Below are 21483 nucleotides of genomic sequence, written 5' to 3' on the forward strand. Positions count from 1 at the left end.
AGAAATTATTTCTCATACATGCATTTTCAGCATTCCAACAGTTTCTAGTGAATTGAATCAAGGGAAATGAAACTAGACTTCGTGTAGCTCAGGACCCCTGAGGGTCCCCAGACCCCACTTTGAAAACCACAGACCTAGAAAGTCTGGCTGGAGGAAGCAACATGTTACCAAATGAAACTACACGTGCTGCATGAACTCTAAATGAGGGTGTGTAACTAATGACAAGTTTCTTTTCTGTGCACAGTGCTGTTTCCATTTTGTCTGACAGACTTGCTGGCAGGCTGGTGGCTGCGATATGCTGACACTGACAGTATTTTCCTCCTCTGTTTGTGTTGAAGTTCTGTGTGGAGCTGAACCAAGGCACACTGGCCAGTGTACGCAAGTGGAAATGGCCACGGGGGCTGTGGAAGAGCACCGTGTCTGAAAAACCCACAGGCCGCTCCAGCAAGGTATGGACTGGCATCCCTCTGAGTCAGCACACATCAGCACTAGACCATCACTAACCTGGAGAGAACCTCCTGCCTGTACATGATGGAACGATGCAGTTTGATTGACTCCACACTGTATTTATTGTAGATTTAACCAATGCTGCACTGGTTTGTTAAGTAGTGAGCTGATTCTAAAGTGACATTTTGTGACTTTTGTGACATATAGTGACTTTTACATTTTGAAATAATAATTATTATTACATTATTATTATTATTATTATTATTATATTTTAGACATTGCATTTAATACCAACTATTGCCAGTTTCAACACCAGAATGTCTTCTTATGACTACTGAATGTAAAAAAATGTAAGATCGGTCTTCCCAAACAAGATTTGTGTAATCCATAGAGTGAGGCTGTGCACCCTACAGTGTTTGCTTTTCAAGGGCATCAGAGTTCAAGCTAAACCAGAGGTTGTTTCTTTCCTGAGTAACTTGTGCCCTCACATGGGGAAGACGCTGAGCGCTCAGGACAGATAGCAGTGTTTGTTCACAGCGGAAACCAGCCAGCAGATGAGCCCTTGATATAAACTTGAGATGGCTCGGCTGCATCTCCACGCCTGTGGCTTCAGTCACAGAAGATGGATGGTTGAGATAGCAGGGAGGAGGTCGCCCTCCCTCCCCCTGCCAGCCTCTGTTATCCCTGCACACTGCGCTGTATTGTTAGCAGGCTCAGGAACGGGCCTGCGATTTTCTGTGCTGGAGGGAATGTTTAAGTTTGATTTGATTATCACGCAGCACTTTACTTGAAGTGGTGCTCATCAGGCATTATAAGGCATTTACAACTGCGTCATCAGCACATTGTGGATGTGTGATAATTATTAGAATCAGAGCTTAGCAGATATAGTAAACTCTGTAAAACATGTATGGGTTGACTACATTGACTATGAGGCAGCCGTATAGTAAATTTTATTGAAATGAATGTATTTTTCTGATTGAGTTTATTCTATTTAGTTTCGTCCCCTTCAGCTTGACTGCTGTTATTCTACCCTCCAAACCCCATCATTTCTTTTTTATATTCTTGAAATATCAGAATCATTTGTTATATTATATTTTAAGACATATTTCACCCATTTTGAGACATATGCAGTGATTGAAAAATCATTGCACTTCCTCTCCAGCTGTTGTGTAGGACAGTAGTGGCTCTATCTTCCTCTCATTGTTACTGAGTGCTGGATACTGGCTGGATGCTCCACATGCTAACTGTTAGCCTCCTGCCATTGAGCTGGACTTCCCCCCAGCTAACAGTCTTAGAAATAAGTGCCTTAATCCACCCAGCTTTAACATCACTTTACAAGCATCGCTTACTGAAAGTAAAGTGCACACCAAGTGCACACAGAAGATAGTTTTGCTCGAATTACTGTTTAATTACTGTTTTATCAACATGCAGAAACATCCAGTAAGTTCTGCACTTCCTGTATCACTCCGTGCTAGAAAAGCAGTAGTCACCACTGAGCCAGAGGCAGATTACTATCATTTGTTTTTTTCATTGAACACATGTATGCATGTTGAAGACATAACTAACAACTAACAAATTGTTGTGGCTAGCTTTTCCTCCGCTCCCCTCTAGTTTCACAAACCTTTCAGGCACCATTTTGAGCACAGAGAGCTTAGGCCGCACAAGAAAAAAGTTCTACTGTTGATTATTTTTTCATATTATGCCATTTCAGGTTGTAAAAAAGGCTGTAAAAATTCTGCTACACTTCACCAAACTCAAGCTTTGTTTATTTAGCACTTAGAGTGCATTTAGGTAATTATTTTTAAGACCGTTAGCCGGGGGGAAGTCAACCCTAGTGGCAGAAGTCTAACATTTAGTTTTTCAAAATGGGTGAACTATCCCTTTAAATACCCTCCACCTGTTACCTTCTTGTATTCTTTTAATTCTCACCATGACAGAGAGTGAGTGAGTTTGATGACTTGAATAACTCCCCGTTAGGTGAACTTTAATCTGTAGTGTGACTCTGTATGAGCATTTAGCAGCAGTCCAGAAAACCACTTAAGATTTAAAATGACAAATCTGACAAATCTTTTTCTGGTCTTAGTAGTTGGTTTTTGTCTGTGTGTTACTCTGTTATGGATTGCTAAAACACATTAACTACTCAGCCTGTGACCAGTTCTACAGCTTTCACTTTGGCTGTTCTAAACACTGAGTGTCTGGTAGGTCTTTGCAGGAAAGAATCCTCTGGTGCACAGAAAGTGATGAATTTTACATTTGCTGGAGTGAGCACAAGAACAGGGTAGTTATTTGCAAATTAGAAACTCCAAAGAAAAAGATGTCACAGCGCTGAACACACCGTTTGATTGACAGGTGACCTCTGGGAAGTGCAGGGCAGGTAACACCACTGTGATGAGCGTGATCATGGAAATAATAATAAATGTAGGATTTCGGTGATAAGAATTTTATGAAAAGGTTCTTTACATATAGAGATGATTCTGCTGAGTTTGTCCATGTTTGAGTCTCTGTGTTTGTCTGTGGTTGAGTGGGACCATCCAATCAGATTATGTAGTCAAGGAATTGAAAGTCGAAAGGTAGTTGAGTTATTATTTAGAATAGGTAAAGTAAGTGTTTTGTTGTTGACATAAGCTTTTTGGAAAAAATGACTCGATTTGTCCTGAACCTCTGTTCCCAGGGAGTGAGCTACTCAGGCTTTCTGTGGGATAGCTCGTCTGGTATTGACCTGAAAGATGCTGCAGTCTTGGAGCCTCCTGTTGTCAATGGTAACGGGAATCACGGCTACCCCCGACCCTACTTGGCTCACTTTTCTGTAAGTCATGATGAATTCCCAAAACTGATAGTGGGATTAGACTGATACATGCATTTGCTGACATATCCAATACTGGCCTTCTCTAAAAAAAAAAAAAAAAAAAAAAACTCAGTGTCTTTCACCTCTGACATGGTATATCAATATATGGTGATCTATGGGCGGCCTTTAAAGCAAATGAAACTTTGTTAGAGAACTTTCCTGGGTTGTTGTGCACACCAACAAAGCAGATTATGCCAGTATAAAAAAACAAGTCATGTAATTACAGTTATTTATGAAAGCACTATCAGATTGTTTCTTCCTGGCACAAGTTTCCTGCAAACATTTCATGCCAGATTTACTTTCCAGTTCAAATAGGAAAATTACAAGAAAAAAGACATTGAATTCAATTAAAAAAAAAAATGGGTACTGGGACTGATCAAATTTAAACATAATGAATATTAGCTCTGTGTATATTTATGTTTTTGTTTGGTTTCTAGTCAAATTTATTACAGGTGTTAGCAGGCTGACTAAACTGTCTATTTTCCATTAGATTGGTTCGTCAGAGCTGACGGTGGTGAATGTCCACATGCAAGCCATAACACAGCCAGGAGAGTCCAACGGCAGGAACCACAACTCAGACGAGGCCAAGTCTCAGCGCCTGTCCCCCAGCATCCAGGAAACACTCAAAGGTTGGTTCAACAGACCGGAACAAGGCAAAATCAAGGCAGACACCCACTTTTACTCAAATTGAGCAAAGATAGCTCAGTTATTGAAGAAGTAGCTGTGTTGGAAATGACCCATAACGGCAGGTGCAGCCCCAAAAAACTGAGGGGAACTCAGTGGACTCATCAGTGTTAGACCATTTCCTCTGTCATCCTGTTGGTCCTTTGGTCTGAGGCATCACAGAACAACTGGGTCGGTAAACATTAGTGCGCTGTGTTCAGTTTACTCATGTCACCTTACAGGATTTCTGGGTACTGACGTTCAGGTAGCTTTTTAACAGTTACCTCTTGCTGCCTTTTGGAGGCATTGTTGCCTAAATCACATGGATACAGACATGCTTTCATTGATGTCACTGGATTGATGTTTCTGACAGTAATTGTCTGTCTTTTTTCATGTGTCCATGCTTCACCATTTTATTGACAGCTTTAAAACAATTTAGCCATGCTGATAATATCAGAACTAGTCTCTACAGAAAGATATTCCACATACAACAGTATGTGGAAAACCAGAAAATCAGCTCCCTAAAAGTCTTTTTTTTTTTTTTTTTTTTTTTTTAACTCTGCATTGATGAAAATGACCAGATGCCAGATGCTGTTTTAAGAAGATGCACTTTTCTCTGTGCTTTCTATGTGCTTAGATAAAGGAAATCTGCAACTATTTGTTAAAAATATATATTTTTATTTCATTTTATGTTATTCCATCTTCATTCTCAATATTGGGCCAGGGAACAATGACAAAAATAGTACAGTTAGTGGTAAATGTTTAGAATCAAATTTAGTGATCATTTTATAGCATTTAGCACCATTAACTACCATATATTTCTTATGTTTAGTAAGTGCTCAGTACTGTCGCTGATGGCCAAAACCTTGTATTGCAATCTATTTTTTTTTTCCTGCCACAGAGGTCAGTGACAGTGGTTGGCTTTCTCTAACTATAGGCTTTGGTATTATCACTGTAATATTAATCTTTATGAACAGCCTATGTGTCAAGCTACTTTGCAAACCAGGAGCCTGTTGTTGAGGTGTTTTATTACAGTTTTTTTAGAGGCTTTATCAGTATTTCAAAATGACTGTATAGGATGGTGTCAGGTTTGAAGTTGGTTGCCCTGGTCTTGTAAGGAGTGGAACAGTCATATATGATCCCTCTCTGTTATTCAATACATGTAAATAAGCTTTGTTGTGCCAGAGAAGCTGCTGAGTCATAGTACTGCAACAGTGTGCTTACTTAAGGATAAAAGTGCACATTGTCCTTGTCCACACAGTGACATACTGGATATGCCACTGCTTTAGATATAGATAGATAGATAGATAGGTATACTTTATTGATCCCAGACTGAGAAATTCACACGTTACAGCAGCATCATCAATAAAAACAAAAAATTAAAAATTAAAAAATTAAAAAATTAAAATAAAAAGTATATACAATACAGACTGAGGGTTAATAATGAAAGTTTCTTCCTGTTTTCATCCATTCTTCCATTTCTTCACCTCCCCTGCCGCTGCAGGTGAGAAGGAGCTGGTGGTGCTGGGAGATTTTGGCTTGCCTCCTCAGAGCTCGGAGCTGGACCTCTTGAGGAAGGAGAAGCTGTGCGCCGTGGTGCCGTCCAGCCAGTTCACCAACATAAGCACCCGGTCACCACAGGGCACCCAGTGCCTGGATAACATTTGGGTCAGCCGCTCCCTCAAGAAGATCTACTCAGGTTGGTGTCTGCACAGGGGAGAGAAGTGGGGTTTAGAGCAGAGGCTGACCGATTTTTGAAAGCCAGTACTGATATTTTTGGACTGCGGTAGGACTTGGGCGACATTGGCCAAATCAAATATCACAGCATTTTAGACTGAATACCTCAATAATGTTAATGTGGTGAATTTTGAGATGGGATTTTTTTTTAAATATGTAAAATATTTTTACACATCTTTTTGAAAATCTGTAATCGTCCTTAGTAATCATTAATTGGGAATCAGTCATTTGTAATGTGGATAAAGGCTAACATTCATTTTACTATGAGAGGTACATGATGTGTTTTTTCATTTAAATCTATGCCTGCTTTCCTCAATCTAGGGTCCCTTGTTGTATGTTTACTACGGGGTGGAAACTGGTTACTTTCTGCCTATGTTAGTACAAAGTCAAGCCTTGCATGCACACTCAGGCCCCGCTGACCTCCCATCTCCTTGTGTCTCCTGCCTCTGACAGGCCACTACATGGTAGTGCGGGAGGGCCTGACTAATCCCTGGATCCCCGACAACTGGTCATGGGGCGGAGTGGCGTCAGATCACTGCCCAGTCATGGCTGAATTCTTTGTGGACGCAAGCCCCAAGGAGCTGAGCAGGCCCAGCGTGACGGTGGTGGACAGAGGAGACATCATGCCCAAACACGAGCGGTGACGACACCCACCATCACAGAGACAGTGGTGGATATATATCAGGGGAGACTGCACCAATGACATATCAAAAAAAATGACTTTGTCCTGCCTGGGTCCTGCTCTGTCTTGGTTTGCTGTGGAGCAAAGAGATTCCTGATGAATGTGAAGAAGTGCCACGATTGCCTTTTTTTGGGCTCCTCTTATCAGTGTATAATAGTCAATGTAAGTAGTAAATGTTTTGGACAAAATGAAAAGATATATGCTGTACTCTGTTATAGATAAGTGTGCCAAACATTTTCTATATGTATATGAAATAAAATGAAATTGATAGATGTTCCAGCAGTGTCTCTCTCTCCCTCTCTCTCTCTCTCTCTCTCTCTGTGTGTGTGTGTGTGAAATCTCATGACATTTGACATGACGTGCAAATAACAACAGTAGCAGTATCTGATCTGAACTGTGCATCGCAGCACTTCATCTGCGGTCTCGAGATTCTGCCGTAACCCTGATCTGTTCTGTCAGCTGAGCGGATGATAACATCTCAGCTGTAGAGTCCATAAAGGCTGCTCTATTAACTTATGTAGGCCAGTCCTTTGTGTGCACGTGTGAGCTGCCATTTCCTTCCTCTATAATGGAAATGAGGTGGATGGGCACTGTGCCAGAGCTGCTGAGCGCCTCCCTGCTTTTAAAGGGGCAACAAGTAAAGTTTTTACTGCGTTATAGAGCAAAATAATAAGATATCCGTGGGGGTGGATAGGGTGAATTGGTCAATGCCATTGATTTTCTGGTCAGCTTTCTGGCTTTCAAAACTCACTTTCTTGGTCTACACTGTTGCGGAACACAAACTATTGGAATGTTAAGACACCTCCAACCCTCCTGTTTCTGCTACAAACGCTGGAAAGTCTCACTCTCAATCCAAAAATGCAAATAAAGCAGCATGGTGATACATTACAACTTGCCAGACATATGTATTGGATCTCAGCTCTAATTAGTTATTGATTGCTTCTCTACTGAGAAAATGTGCTTTTTGTGTCAAGAGGCTGTAGATTATGATTTAGTCTAGCCCAGAAAAACAGCGACTTGGCAAAAAATAGTTGTCTATCACACTGAGAATTGATATGTTTTCTTAACACATTTATAGCTGCTTTTTCTCCATGTATTCATGTTGCAGCAGTTTTTTTCATGCTTGTCATTGACACATACCAAAGAACACCTGTGACCCATGGTGTTCTTACACTTAGAGACAGAAGCAGAGCAATAAATTATTCAGGGGACAATGTCCTCATTTGTTGCTGTTGCTGCAAGAGGCGAGATAACTGAGATGGCCACGCTGTTTGGTCTCCATGCACATGTAATGAAATAAAAACATGAAAATAAATTTCTCCAGTAGCAGTCCTCCAGTGTGTAGTATGTATGATGACAGCGTTTGGAAGTGTGATGCTGCCATTTTTGGACTGCCATGAGTGAAATGTCAAGGCTGCACCTTCTCCCCTAGCAGCAGGTCATATAGCTTTGAGAGGATTTTATGTGATGACACCAATGTCAGTATCATCTGTCAGTATATGACACATGACACTGATTTTTAGAGGTGATGTAAAGGGCTCAGCATCTATCTATCTATCTATCTATCTAGATAGATAGCTAGATAGATATGAGGGGTACGTAGTGCAGGAAGGACAGCTTTTACAATGCAAATATTTTGGTGTCCTAGTTTCAGTTGGAAACATTATTTTAACCCTAATGTTTATGGTGATTACCTACTGGATTTTTTATTGTCACTGAAGTGCATGGCTGTATAGGATTGTACTGAATTCTTCCTGACAGATTAATAGCTCATGTTTTATGTAAGTATTGTCTGCCACTGCCCTCTGGTGGGAATGCAGTTTAGCTCCACAGTGACTGCAGCCTTCACTATCTATCTAATGAAAACAGCATTCTCATTCTGGCATTACATTCTTGAAAATGAGTAGTAATGTTTTTCTTTCCCTTTCCTTGCATATTACACACAGATCAGAAGCCCAGTAGAATCTGAGATAAATTTTTCTTGGCATATAATCATCAGACATAAAAAAAAAAAAAAAAAGAATCAGTTTAACATTATCAATCTTGTTTTTCACATTTTGCTCATTATATCATGCCATCATGCACTCATAATGTGCTAATGATGCACTGCAGTGTCTAACAAACACCACTTAAAATAAGCTGTGAAATATCATGGAAGCTGCTCCATTACAGCTGATGTTCATGGTCTTCTTTTTGCCAGTTTGAGCTCCATCCAAACTCAAAATTTGTCTTTTTGACCTCGACTAACGCCCACACAGATGGAAATTCGCTGAATTTCTCATCTTGTTTCCAAACGCAAGCTGAGTCTAAAAGCAGCACCACACTTGGAGGCCCAATACAATACAGACAGTTAAGCTGTGTTGATTGACTCTGCCCATCTATTGCAAGCAGTCCTTTACCAGCCTGTATGGTCTCCACAGGTGGAAAAGCAGTGCAGGTAGAACAGGAGCTGGCCGGATCAAGAGGTTGAGAGGCCGGCCCGTGTGGGGCTGATGTGTAGACAGATGCCTTTTGTCTAGCATGTCACAGCTTGTAGCTGTCAATCACCACTGGTTCTCAGCCGCGTCCAGTTTCCGAATGAAACCAGACCTTATTGAATGGGACCTGTGACACCTTCGGGCAGGGCTCTGGAGAGGCCAGTAGGTGTGTGTTCTTATGGGTTTGGTTACTGAGGGTGACAGATGAAGTTGTCGGTCACAGTGTATACTGTGGTAACACTCTCCTTTCATTAGTCTGTCACAGACCGTGAGTATTCAGCAGGTACTCTGGACAAATCATTGGCCTTGTAGCTCTATAAGGTTTCGAATTGGGGTGAAACCTTTTTTTGTTCCATTATTTTTATTCTACCACCTTAATCCTTTTCAGGGTCACAAGGAGGCTAGAGCCTATGGAGTACAATCAATTCACATTAAAGCAAAACTGGCTTGGAGAGTGTTGGGTTGTATAGATACCTGGACAGGATTTGAGTTCACAAGGTGGTGAAATACCCTCATTAGTTGCTCCATGCTCTGCTCCCCTGGACTGCTAATCCACATTACTGTTTTTCTATCTCTCCATTCACTTCATATCCAGCTCCCAAAATAACACTTTTGGCACATAAACAAACATGAAAAAAGTGGATTAGCTCTGGTCCATATAATTGCAACAATTTATGAAAGTACTATCAGGTTGTTTCTTCCTGGCTACTATGCGGAAGTTTCCTGCATAACTACAGTTCCTGCAGGAACGACTTTCCAATTCAATCAGGAAAAATAACATTGAAAACAAAGTTTAATTTCTTCAAAAAAGCAACTAATGCAAATCACACACACACACACACACACACACACACACACACACACACACACACACACACACACACACACACACACACACACACACACACATTTTGTGGGGAGATCCAGTTTATTTGGAGTAACCAGTGTCTGTGAGCATCACAAAAAGTCATTCACAAAATATATATATAACATACCTATTACATATCATATAGGAGGCATCTGAGGGGACACAGTAGCACATGTGCTGCCTGCAGTAGGTCATCCACGGTTATCAAAAACACAGTATCAACAAAATCATGAGGCATTTGGGTAGTTTTGTTAATCAGGAAAATTAATTTGATTAACTTACATCTATAGAGTAACTGCCCATAAGAGTGCAGTTGAAAAGGTAGATTAAAGGTAAGAAAGTGCAAATAGTGAAACAGGTCATAACTTCAAGTCAGTGCACTTAGACCACTAGGACATCACTGAGCATTTTGTGGAAATGGAGATAAGATGGCAAGTCACACCTTAAAAGTAAAGTGTACCCATTTTGAAAAATGTAATATTTCACTTCCCCCCAACTGTTGTGTAGGACAGTAGTGGCTCTATCTTCCTCTCATTGTTACTGAGTGCTGGATACTGGCTGGATGCTCCAAATGCTAACTGTTAGCCTCCTGCCACTGAGGTGGACCTCCCCCAGCTAATAACCTTAACTACATAAATAAATAACTGCCTTAAGGTGTTTTTTAAAGAGAAGAATATGAAAATAGCACGACTACTGTCCTACGTAACAGCTAGAGGAGAAGTGAAATAATATCACATTTTTCAAAAAGGGTGGTGAACTATCACTTTAACAAAGTCACATACCACCAGAGGGTACAACACTACACTTCCATCCATAGGTAACAGGAGAGCTGCACCTTTGGGACTATTTTCTTTGTTCCATGCCGCATCAACCTAACAGCAAACATTGCACTACAGTGAACAATGCTGACAGGCCTAGCCTTTATTAGCAGTTCTGTCTAAGTGCTGATGGAGCACTTACGCAGGTATTAGTCCAGTCTCTCCCTGGTATGACACAGCATCCTGTATGAGCAGCAGCTGGCTGTGATATTGCTAAACCATCTTTCTTTCAACCAACACTCTGTTACGGTGGTAATATATGTACTACAAAAAGCAACAATCGGTCCATTTCTGGGGAAAACACAGTGCAAGAATGTATTCATCCTTAGAAAAGAGAACAGAAGTACACTTAGCTCATTGGTGAAAGAGAGCATGATAAAGAATGAGAATCTTTACTTAAGGGTTAGACCGATTTGGGTTTTTGAACAATGATTTTTGTATATATAGGATCTTTAAACATTTTTCATGCTGTGAAGGAAGTATTCCTTGTTTTTTTTTACAACAGAAAGTATTTTTTGTAAGGCTGGTAAATCCACTAAAACAGCATTCAGACCGTCATAAGACACTAAAACTCTCCACTGACAGCCATGCTAATGAATTTCTTAATGCAGAGTGAGCCAGGTTTCATCATATTCAAGGTGGACAACACAGGCTTTTGGTCCAATTTTTGATCAAAGTTTAATTTCAGCAAAATTATATATCGGTCTAACCCCATCTACATATTCTACATGCAATACAGCACGCTGCACAAGTCACACAGTCTGCTACCATGCTGGTGGTGAAACATGCAGGGCTATGACTGGTGGTGTGATATCGCTCAGGTTTTATTAAGGTCTACTTTTGGGTGGTGAAGGCGCACAGGAGATCAGAATGGCCTCAGACGATGACCCTGAGCTCCTCGTCCGTCAGCTGGTTGACCTCCATGATCTTCTCCAGCTGCTCAGCGTAGCTCGCTTGGTCCTGCAGGAAGTGTGGGATGCGAACGCTGTCCATCTGAGCCAGGCCTTTCAGCCGGTCCACATCCTCGAAGGACACCTGAGCCCACAGGCAAACAGACAGAATGAGCTGAGCAGCTTGCCATGCTGTGTGACAACAATGAAAAGCTGAAAATAGATGTGATGGAAATGCACGTGACTTTAAAAGGAGAGAGGTGAAAATGCACGTGAATTGAAAAACTGAGTGATAAAGTGACTTGACAAATTCACAAGTGATTTGATCACAGTGATTTACTAAAAAGCAGAAACTTGTTTCTTTACTTATTGCCAGTCTCTAGGTTGAGAAGAGTGCAAGTGACAAAAAGTGAATTCTTGCATAATGACAATGCTTGTGCACTAAGAAAATAATTTTGAGGAGAAAATATGAAACGTGTTTTGATGATGAGTAGTGTTTGTTCCTTAAGTCCATCATCATTTGACAGCAGTGATTTTTTGGACTGTCACTCTCATAGTTCTGAGTTAATATTAAAAAACATCCTACATTTTTCTGCAGTTTTTTTTTTCAGTGATACCAGCTGGGACAAGCACGTTCTTTAGCTTTCAATGCCCTTTGCTCCTCTCAAGCAGAAGAACATCATCTGTTCACTCCCCTGTAGTTACATAAGCTTTATTCAGCCTTGCTTTCCATTTTATTTGATGTGTGAACTGATGCAGTTTTATGTGCAGTTACACCTTTAGCAATCTTACCAGAAAGACAGGGAAATGATAGTGTGCTACTGTCATAATACTGTACTGCTGGCATACAGAAGGAAAATCCTGCCACACATGTGTGTCATGTAAAAGGTGTGTTGTCCTGCAGCACACATTGATAGACTAATTAACAAAAAAGTTAGAAACCTGGGAAAATTAACAGGATTCCCTTCAAAAACATGGGAGAAAAGCAATGAGCAAATTACAAAGACAGTACCCAAAAGCAAACAAACAAACTAGTAAAAAAAAAAAATTCATGAAATCATTTGAAAATGAGCAAAATTTTAGTAAAAAATAAACAGCAAATGACCAGAAAATTAGCAAAAATTTGGTATACATTTATCTATATTTACAATTTGATATAATAATTGTAAATATAGACACCATTATAATTAAATTAATTTAAAATAATTTAAATTAAATGCTAACTAACTGACACAATTTTTAAAAATGACTAGAAAATTACCTTTCCTAAAGCCATGAGCAGTGGGAAGTTGATCTTGTCTCTGTATCTGAGGATCTTCAGGATGCCGTCCAGATACACCTGATCTTTGCTGAAGCAACCTGCAATACAAGAGGTCCGACAAGACGCCCAGAAGGTTAAATTAGGGTTTGATCTACAGGAATTTTTGAAATTCAACATTGGTGACTTTCAGTATTCTTTAAATCTGAGCATTTTCCTTCTTAAGTCACCGTTAAAAAAAACACTCAAGAACAAGACACAATGGAATCAGCTTTTGGGACAGTGTATGATGATTTAAATGCAGTCTCACACACAGCAGTGCACACTGAGCTTGGTGTTCCCACTGGGTCACTGACCTGGCTGTGCTGTGTTGGTCTGGCCTCTCTTGGCTCGGACACAGTAGTCCCAGCGGGTATTGGGATCCTGGACGAAGCGCCCCAGGTCATGGAAGAGCTGGGAGAAGGACAACTGGCTGGCTTGGTAGACGGTGTAGTAGAGCAGGGCGGCGCGCCACAGTGTCGGGTCTTTCCTGAACAAAACGCTGTGGATGCTGGCCAGGCCCTCCTCGGTGGGGTTCAAGGGCTTCAGGTTGTGCTTCTTCCTGCCCACACTGGTGCTCCATGGCTGGTGGCTGTTATTGATGCCGCGGAAGTAATGTGTGCCTGTGGAACAGAGCCAAAAATGTAATCATCTCAGCAATGTATCACACTGACAGGGAAAAACCTCGCCAGACATGTATTAGGGTTAGACAGATACATGGGATTGCTGGTATACAGGACCAGTATTCGCTTTTAATAAATATGACGGTCAGTCAATGTCAACCACCTCTTGATATGATGGACACGATGCTCTGGTCCACCAATTGCCCTGAACTCTGAGAAAAATCTCTGCAGAAGAACACCTAAATAAACCATGGTAGACCATGAAGTTAAAGAACAACAGCCTTATAACAGGTATCCCGTCTTCAGGAAAATCCCTCCAACCTACAAAAACTAAACAACCATAGATGTAAAATGAAGGAAGCGGACAAAGATTTCATAGTTAAGAAACTATGATGAACACTTGAAGAACAACTTTGAAGTTATCGTACACACGTTAAAATAACTGAATGGCTCTTAAGGGTTCAAAAGGACTAACAGAGGCCCCCTTGGTGATTTTCACTGCAGGACCTATATGGGAGCAGTTCTTCAATAACTGATTGCACAATAAGCAGGGTAGCAACCATGATGAGGAAACAACCTGTGAAGTATGTAATTAGAATAGTCTTTTTTTTTTTTTTTTTTTAATTAAATTACAATAAGAAATAAACCAATTCTAAAATATTAACTAATCCTTTTGCTGGAGAGTCCCTAGAACTCCTTAAAGGAGCCCCAGTGGTCTCTGGAACCCATGTGGAGAAATACCAATAGCTGTGTGAAAGTTACCCACCAATCTCATGCCTCAGCATGCCTTCCAGCCAGTGCTCCCGGGCAGTGGAGATGTTGATGGTCAGGGTGGGTCTGCTGTTCACCACAGTCATAGAGGCCCTGGACAGGAGGTCGTCTGTCACATGAACTACAATCTATCAAAACAGACAGAGGGATTCCATTCATACTGAAAAGTACACTGCAACAATTCTGTTTCATGTGCAGCATGACCGTTTCTTTATTGGAAAACATAATTGCCTGGGTAAAGTTAAAATACACCCTTGGATACTGTTACATTGATATTATCAAATTTGTGATACTATGGAGTGACCAAACATTCTAGCTTACTTGTTGGTGTACGTTTTCTTTCTACCTGCCTCATCTACATCTACTTCAGCTAGAATGTTCAACTGCTCACGACCATGTGGGTGTTTCCCCCACCCCCAGCTTTTGCTTAAATAGTTCTCATGAAATGTTGCAACACCTAGGAATTTTGGCCATATTATTTATCGCCAAAGATGAAGAACATTTTGCCAAAAATAAATCATTTAACTAATAAATAAATAAAATTGCAACCTCTAGAGGTTTTAAGGATAATCGATAGGTATTGTGGTCTCACAATGATCCATGTCAATACCACATAATGAACGAACTGATGCCTCAGGAGCATTCATAACATCTCTACAGATGCGGCGGCAGATCTGTGATGATCGCAAATCTGTGTCTGTCAGACTATGTCTGCGGGATACAATTAGTGATTTCCTATTTTTCCCATAATGCCTTTCAACTACTGCGGAAACTGGGAGGGTGAACCTGCTGCCAAACAAAGTTCAGCATATGGGTACAGAACTTGCAGACGATGTGATCATGTGTCATGACTTGCTATCATTGCAGCAGTGTCCCTTACTGAAAATACATGTCACTGGCATTGCATGCTGGTCCACTGAGGCTGATGTCTTTGCCTCTTCTACAATTGATTTTTCCCTGTGTGATTGTTGATCATTGGTGTGAAATGAAATAATACACCAACAAACAGCAAAATTGCCCAAGAAACTCAATGTCCATTCACAGATGTATGTTATTTCAGCAATATGGAAGTGCTTTAGGGTGGATTTTTTCCTTTAATGCAATGTACTGCTCTTACTGGTGGTTACATAAACACAGCTCCACACAAGCAGATTGCAGGATGACTTCAGTGAAGCGATGGCTTTTTGCAAGGTCTTACTTCTCCCCAGAGCACACTCACTGTGACGGCCTGCTGCCTGCCGTTCCTGCTGAATAGGGTGTAGTGACGCATAAATCTACAGTGACATGTTCTGGACTGGGAAGGTCAGACAACAGAAGGCAGCCACATGAAATGCCAGGGGATAATTATTCCCGCCTCCTAATACGTTCTGTAAAAAAAATAATCTATATTTTTTTTCTCACCACGCCCACTAACAATATCTCATCACAGTCCCACATCATATTATTACCAGCAACACATTGAAGATGTGATGAAACTTAACACATCCCTGTGGAGAAATCGGAACAGCAGCAACATCATAATCAGATATCGCAAAGAAAACAGAGTTTAAGTAAGAATGTAGAAAGTGAAGTACACATAATGTAAATTCCAGCGTGTCAAGACCATTTCATTTTTATAATTCACATTTTCTGCATATTTCCATATAGCGCAAATTCTGCATTCATTCTTAACTTTGTCTCACTTACTGCTGTTATTTTGTTCCATATGGTGCACAAATCAGACCTTTTATGAGACCTTTTATACAGCCATTTTGACATTAAAATCACAGTAAAACAAGGTGTTACTTAAGTCATTAATTAAGGTTCAATTCGACTGAAGTATACCAGAGCATTTCCAGTAAGGCAGAATGCGCAACACCAGGACCCTGGCTCTGCTGGTCCTAAACGGAACAGAACACCTGTGTTGGTGTGTTTATCCTGCTTTTCTATGTCAAAATGGCTTCTATGAAAAGCGGTCTCTAACTCCACCTTAATCAAATTTTACTCCCCAAGTCCTTTGGTCTCTTACCTCCCCCATGCAGCCCTCTTTTTCCATGTATTTCTTGACATTGTACCAGATGCGACTCTTGGTGAGGAGGTTGCCGCCAGTGGTCTGTTCAAACTTCTCATAGTTGCCATACCTCTGCAGGGCAAGCTCCATGATCCGCACTGCCTGCCAAGAGTTGAGAAGAACTATGATTTCAAAACCATAACCCAAAGAAATGTTGAATGGCTAAAAAATATGGCTCTGGTGTTTATCTACATCACACCTTTTGATGACAATGTTTTGGACAAGTTATGTCTGAACAGTTAAGTTGCTGTTTGGTGGCCCCAAGTAGCAGTGAGACGTGATAGTTTGAATTTTTTTGAAGTTTGAAGTTTGAGGTACTTCACTATCCATAAATAATGTAACAATGACTGTAAACTCTGTGCTCCTTGAACCTAAACTTCTCCTCAGTAAAAGGTGGGGGTGGGAATGGTTATGGATAAAGTTGAAGGGTGTACCTACAGGTGTCAATCAAGGGAAATGGACACTCTTCTCTATTGCAGTGTGACTTAGGTTTTTACATAAAAATCTTGCCTAGTGCAGCTTTAAACTTTGATGTGCTTGCTATAACTCCAGCACACAGCCTTGCCTTACATTACTTTTATAATTCATGATGAACTCATGTTGGTAGAAGCAGTAGTGAAAGCAAAATTGAGCTTTGCTATCGTGCTGGATAGTATAGTTATCTGGGTGTTATAAGGTGGCTGTCAAATTTCCTCATTAAGTTGCTCTGTGTTCCCCCGGGCTGCTAATCCACAATACAGCTTTTCTCTCTCCATCCAGCTCTCAAAATAACACTTTTAGCACATAAACAAACATAAAAAAGTGGATAAGTCTCAGCATTAATTTTTTTGATATACCTGCAATTATTTATGAATGTACTGTCAGATCATTTCTGCCTGGTGCAAGGTTACTCTGTGTAAGTTTCCTGCAGACACTACATGCCAGATCTACTTTCCAATTCAAAAAAGAAAGAAACAAGGAAAGAGCAATTTAATTACCTCAAAATGGGGACCGGGTGTTGTTTTCTATGTAGGCATAAGCCACTTTAGTTGCATCTGTTTATGTGCTACAAGTGTCACTTTGATACCTGTTTTGCTGTGTGATGAATGGAGACATAGATACACAGGGCAACTAATAAAGATATTTCAACATCATGTGGACTTATATAACAGCTAGGGAACTACATAACCCAACATCCTGCCAAAGTTCAATTTTGCTTTAAGACTGCACCATGAAAAATGTTTCTGAATGGGTAATCAGTGCTGGCTAATTCTGCTGTCCTAACAAGTAAGTAATCTGGATCTGGATCTTTTGTTAAAAGAGCATCCATTTGCTCCAACAAGTGTGAAGAATATCTGACAAAGCTGATTCAGCTCAAGACAGAGCTTCAAATCCATTTTATAATTGTTCAGTGAATTGTAGTGCCACAACAAAGTGGCTGTTGTATGGAATAAAAATGACTGCCACTTTCAGGATTAGGGTTAAAAAAAACTGCTGTTGTTAAAAAACGAGGGGACAACTTTCTACACAAAGAAATCATGTCAAACAAGACCTGACTCCACATGGGAAGAAAGAAAACATGAAAGCACACACTGCAAATGTCCCCTGTAGGATCATTTTACTGCATTTCCTGTAGAGTTCACTCAACAACAGATACTGTACCCTGCTCTTACTAGTGGTATACTTGTGTCACCTAAGCAGCCTGCAACACAACACCATAGGTTTGCTTTATTGTTCCATCCAACCTGGGGAACATGACCCTGCTCATTTTAAATCACTAATCTAAACAAATGCTGAGAACAATTCCGTTTGTTGTGCTCTTTTTAGATTAATAAAAACTTGGTTTTGAGCTTATCATTCAAAGAAATGTTCAAGATTGTAGCTTGTTGGAAATGAGCTCATAAAGGTTAATAATGCAAAAGACCCAAAGAGACAGTTTTTAAATGAATCCCTTCAATGTTTGCTAACCAAATCATTCACACTCGTTTTTCTTATAGGATTGACCTACATCTGGCTCTGTGACAAGGGTGAGGCTGAACTCTTCTTTCACTTGGGTAACAGATTTACCCTGCCTGAGCCCTGGAAATGAAGGAGTTTGGCAGACAATCTTGACAGTAACAGAACCCAATATGACTCCTGGCATGACACTGTGAAATTTTCTCTCAAATTAGCCAGTTCTGAACCAACCTTATGCCCTTGGGACATTGTTATAGATGTGATGAATGACCCACCACAGCTTCCGTGCCTAAATTTGTCTGATTTATGCACTTCACTGACTGCATCTACTTTCTTGCTACGGATCTTTAGGTTTCCCAAATTGGCACAGTGCCTCTTACCTGTGTAAGAAACCGGTCTGAAGCATTGTTATGCCGTGCCAGGACAAGTGGGGAGACAGGGTTGCTATATTCAAACTGGGGATTGTAGTTGAAGTCAGACTTGAAAAACTTGACTTTCTCCTTCTCTACGTTGGACGGCTTGATGGCTGTAAGGATGCAGAGCTTTTTGGCATTCTCCATGTCTCGCACGATTGTTGATTTGGGCAAGGAGGGAAGTTTGGTACGAGATGAGCTGGGGATGCAGACTTTCCTGGGATGGGGGACAGGGCGAGGGGAAAGGCCCATGGTGCTGCCCTGCACTGTGATGGTGCGTGCTGGCCTGGGCAGATTGGAGCGGCTTCCTGAGGAGACATGATTTGATGGTACGGTGTCACTTCCTCCCTCTGAGCCCCGCACCACAGCTGGGGCCATACCTGGACGGCTTCTTTTATGCACTGTGGAGGCACATTTCACGGACGTCTTTGGCCTCCTGTAAGGAGAGTGCTTGGGGCTCTGCTTCTCCTCCTCCTCAGCCTGCAGAAGCACATTGTAGCTGCTGGTCCCAGTGGTGAAGAGGTCTTTTAGGACACTGGAGGAAATCTTCTCCAGGTACACTTGGCTCAGGCTCACTGGCTTGTCAGTGCTGTTTAAGATGTACTTCTTGGACATTTCTACTTCTGGCCAGCGCAGTCTTTCTGAAGTAAGAGATATGACAGAGCAATCAAGCAGGACAGCAATTCTGTTTGCTGCTTATTTTAGATTCAGCTTCACGTGCAGACTTCTTGCAGGTAGCTAGACAGACTGATCCTCTTATGAAGGCAAAGTAAAAATAGATCTATTGTGCTGCCAAGCTAAAAAAAAAAAAAAAAAAAAAGAAAAGAAAAAATATGCTCTTAATTTAACTCCTGCTCAGTGTGAACAGTGTACTTTTACAGTTCTGTCCCTTGTAAAATTGTCTTTTTTCCATTCTTCCCTTTTCAATCATTCAGTGATGAAATCTTGCTCAAACAGGCCTAATTTGACAGGCTCCAACTACAGTTACATCAGCAGTCCTTTCACAGGGAGCACTAACTATGCATCATTATATTTTATGGGGAAATTCAGTTGCCTTGCTATCAAGGAGCAAATTATTCTCATCATGTCTCCAGAGAAAGGCAGTATAGCAGAGAGGAGTCAGTGTGCAGGACCGAGTGAGTCCCACTGAGATAACCTGGAGCGTCATCAGGGCAAGAACAAGCACTCTGTTCAGACAGGAGCACTGAGGCGGAATCTATGCCATGACAGACAGCACAAACTAATGACCTCAGCAGCAAAGTAATAAAGGCAAGAAGAAAAAGTCCAAACTGGAGCGTCTTTGGCTTGCTGAGTGAGAGGGTACAAGTTCAGACACCAAATGAAATGCATACTGGCTTCCTTGTATCCTATGAGTATCATTATTCAGTTTCACCTGGTATGATGTTAGGCTTCTGCAAAATAAATAAACTATTCCCTTTCTTGCAATGGGTTTTAGGGCAACTAGGGCTTTATTTGAGAACTTTTCATGCTAGTAAGAATGAGATAAATTCTGCAGTTGAAATAAAGATGACAATGCAAACATCTATATATTGATCTGTATACAAGTCTGAGTGTGCTGATTTGCCAAAGCAATAAACAGACCTCCATTACTGAATTTGAAAATTCAAATCCTTTATTGAACTCTATATGAACACCTTCAGAACTTTGAATTTATATATTTTATAACTTTTCATGATCTGCAGACTTTGATGTTCCACTCTGTCCATCAGTCCCCACTCTGTCAACACTATACTGCTTTGACTAATTCAACTTAAGCAATATTGAATCAATAATTCAATACCAATGCATGAGATAATCAACACAGAGACAGTGTTAACTTCAGGCTATCTAGAATTATAAACTACAGTCAGCGGTGGATAACAAGTTTATATAAATAATAGGGGTGTAGTGGAATTGCAACGCACCGAAAAGCATTTAACTGTGTTGGCTTCCATGAATCATATCATTCATAGTATACATCGAGGTAAGGAGTATAAAACAAGCGTAAGCAACGTGAGCAACGTCATTTGAAAAAACACGACTAAATCAATGCTTTCCTGAAAGTAGACGCTTTTTACCTACCCACTCCTATATTTCAGTTACAAACCAGGTTTTAACTTTTAACTTGAGTCATAGACGAGCTCGGAGCTAGTTAACTATCACAAGTAAATCCGAAAATGCAACATTACCTGTTACTTTTATTGACTCCAGCATCCTCTGTTACGCTAGCCTGAGTAGAACCGGGGCTTCGAGTATAATTACCGACCAAGTTAGCTAGCTTAGCCAGCTAACTTACCGCTCTCCAAAGATGTCAAAGCAGTAAACCACTAATGAAAGCAGTTTACTTCTATTGACTACATGTATTCAGACAATGGAAGTCCGAGTGGAAATGTATTTTGTTTCCCTGTCGGCCGGTAACATCCAAGCAACATCCCACCACCCGAGCTGACAAGAGCGACTGAGCCACTGAGCCGGATGCAGGCTACAATCGTTGACTGAGCTGTTTCCATGGTTTCGTAGTTATCGACCCATGGTGCTTATGGGAAATGGAGTTCTTCTGTCAAGAAGCCGTGATAGAAGTATGTTGCTACCGCTTGATAAAAACGTATAGGCCCTACGTTGCAGAGTGTACTACAGATGTCTAGTATTACATAAAATACATAGTGTTGATATTACGTCACCAGCCATCTGGTGACGATCTCAACAACACACAACAACAAAGGTATTCAAATTACACCCACACACAGTAGGCCATGCATATTACGTATACCCACTGCACCATAGGGCAATTAGTAGGAAATGCATGTGACATTATGGGAATATTATAGAGCTAAATGAATGCTGGCGATAATGTGAAATTATTTGGAATAAATATGTAAAGAATGGAACCGAATTGATGGCCAATAATGATGGCTTATATTGTAATGTAATATTGTAATATCTCTGTGCGTAGCTCTGCTACACTTA

The 21483-nt window shown here is 40.8% G+C and overlaps 2 protein-coding genes across 2 annotated transcripts in view; one reads left to right on the forward strand and one right to left on the reverse strand.

Moving 5' to 3' along the window:
* Positions 1 to 6653, forward strand: part of eepd1 (endonuclease/exonuclease/phosphatase family domain containing 1) — a 31532-nt gene extending 24879 nt beyond the window's left edge. Inside the window, exons 3-7 of the mRNA XM_030063200.1 lie at positions 339 to 449; positions 3119 to 3253; positions 3783 to 3921; positions 5460 to 5654; positions 6146 to 6653. Of these exons, the coding sequence (XP_029919060.1) occupies positions 339 to 449; positions 3119 to 3253; positions 3783 to 3921; positions 5460 to 5654; positions 6146 to 6336 (771 nt within the window). The 3' untranslated portion in view covers positions 6337 to 6653. The remainder of the gene's footprint in view (positions 1 to 338; positions 450 to 3118; positions 3254 to 3782; positions 3922 to 5459; positions 5655 to 6145) is intronic.
* A 3107-nt stretch (positions 6654 to 9760) lies between these two features.
* On the reverse strand, positions 9761 to 20991 carry matcap2 (microtubule associated tyrosine carboxypeptidase 2). Its single transcript, XM_030064231.1, has 7 exons — positions 20706 to 20991; positions 18484 to 19157; positions 16127 to 16270; positions 14114 to 14246; positions 13042 to 13347; positions 12689 to 12786; positions 9761 to 11572 (listed from the first exon to the last, which is right to left on the reverse strand). Exons 1-7 carry the CDS (start codon positions 20728 to 20730, stop codon positions 11414 to 11416), a joined length of 1539 nt encoding a protein of 512 aa, XP_029920091.1. The 5' UTR covers positions 20731 to 20991; the 3' UTR covers positions 9761 to 11413.
* Between the last annotated feature and the right edge of the window lie 492 nt (positions 20992 to 21483).

Source organism: Myripristis murdjan, chromosome 11, assembly GCF_902150065.1.
Source record: "Myripristis murdjan chromosome 11, fMyrMur1.1, whole genome shotgun sequence".
Classification (NCBI taxonomy): Eukaryota; Metazoa; Chordata; class Actinopteri; order Holocentriformes; family Holocentridae; genus Myripristis; species Myripristis murdjan.

Coding starts and splice junctions, on each gene's coding strand:
- matcap2 (XM_030064231.1), bottom strand. CDS start 20,730: ATGCTGGAGTCAATAAAAGTAACAG. Junction 19,158..20,705: donor GGAGTCAATAAAAGTAACAG/GTAATGTTGCAT, acceptor CTCTTACTTCAG/AAAGACTGCGCTGGCCAGAA. Junction 14,247..16,126: donor AAGAGGGCTGCATGGGGGAG/GTAAGAGACCAA, acceptor CTGTTTTGATAG/ATTGTAGTTCATGTGACAGA.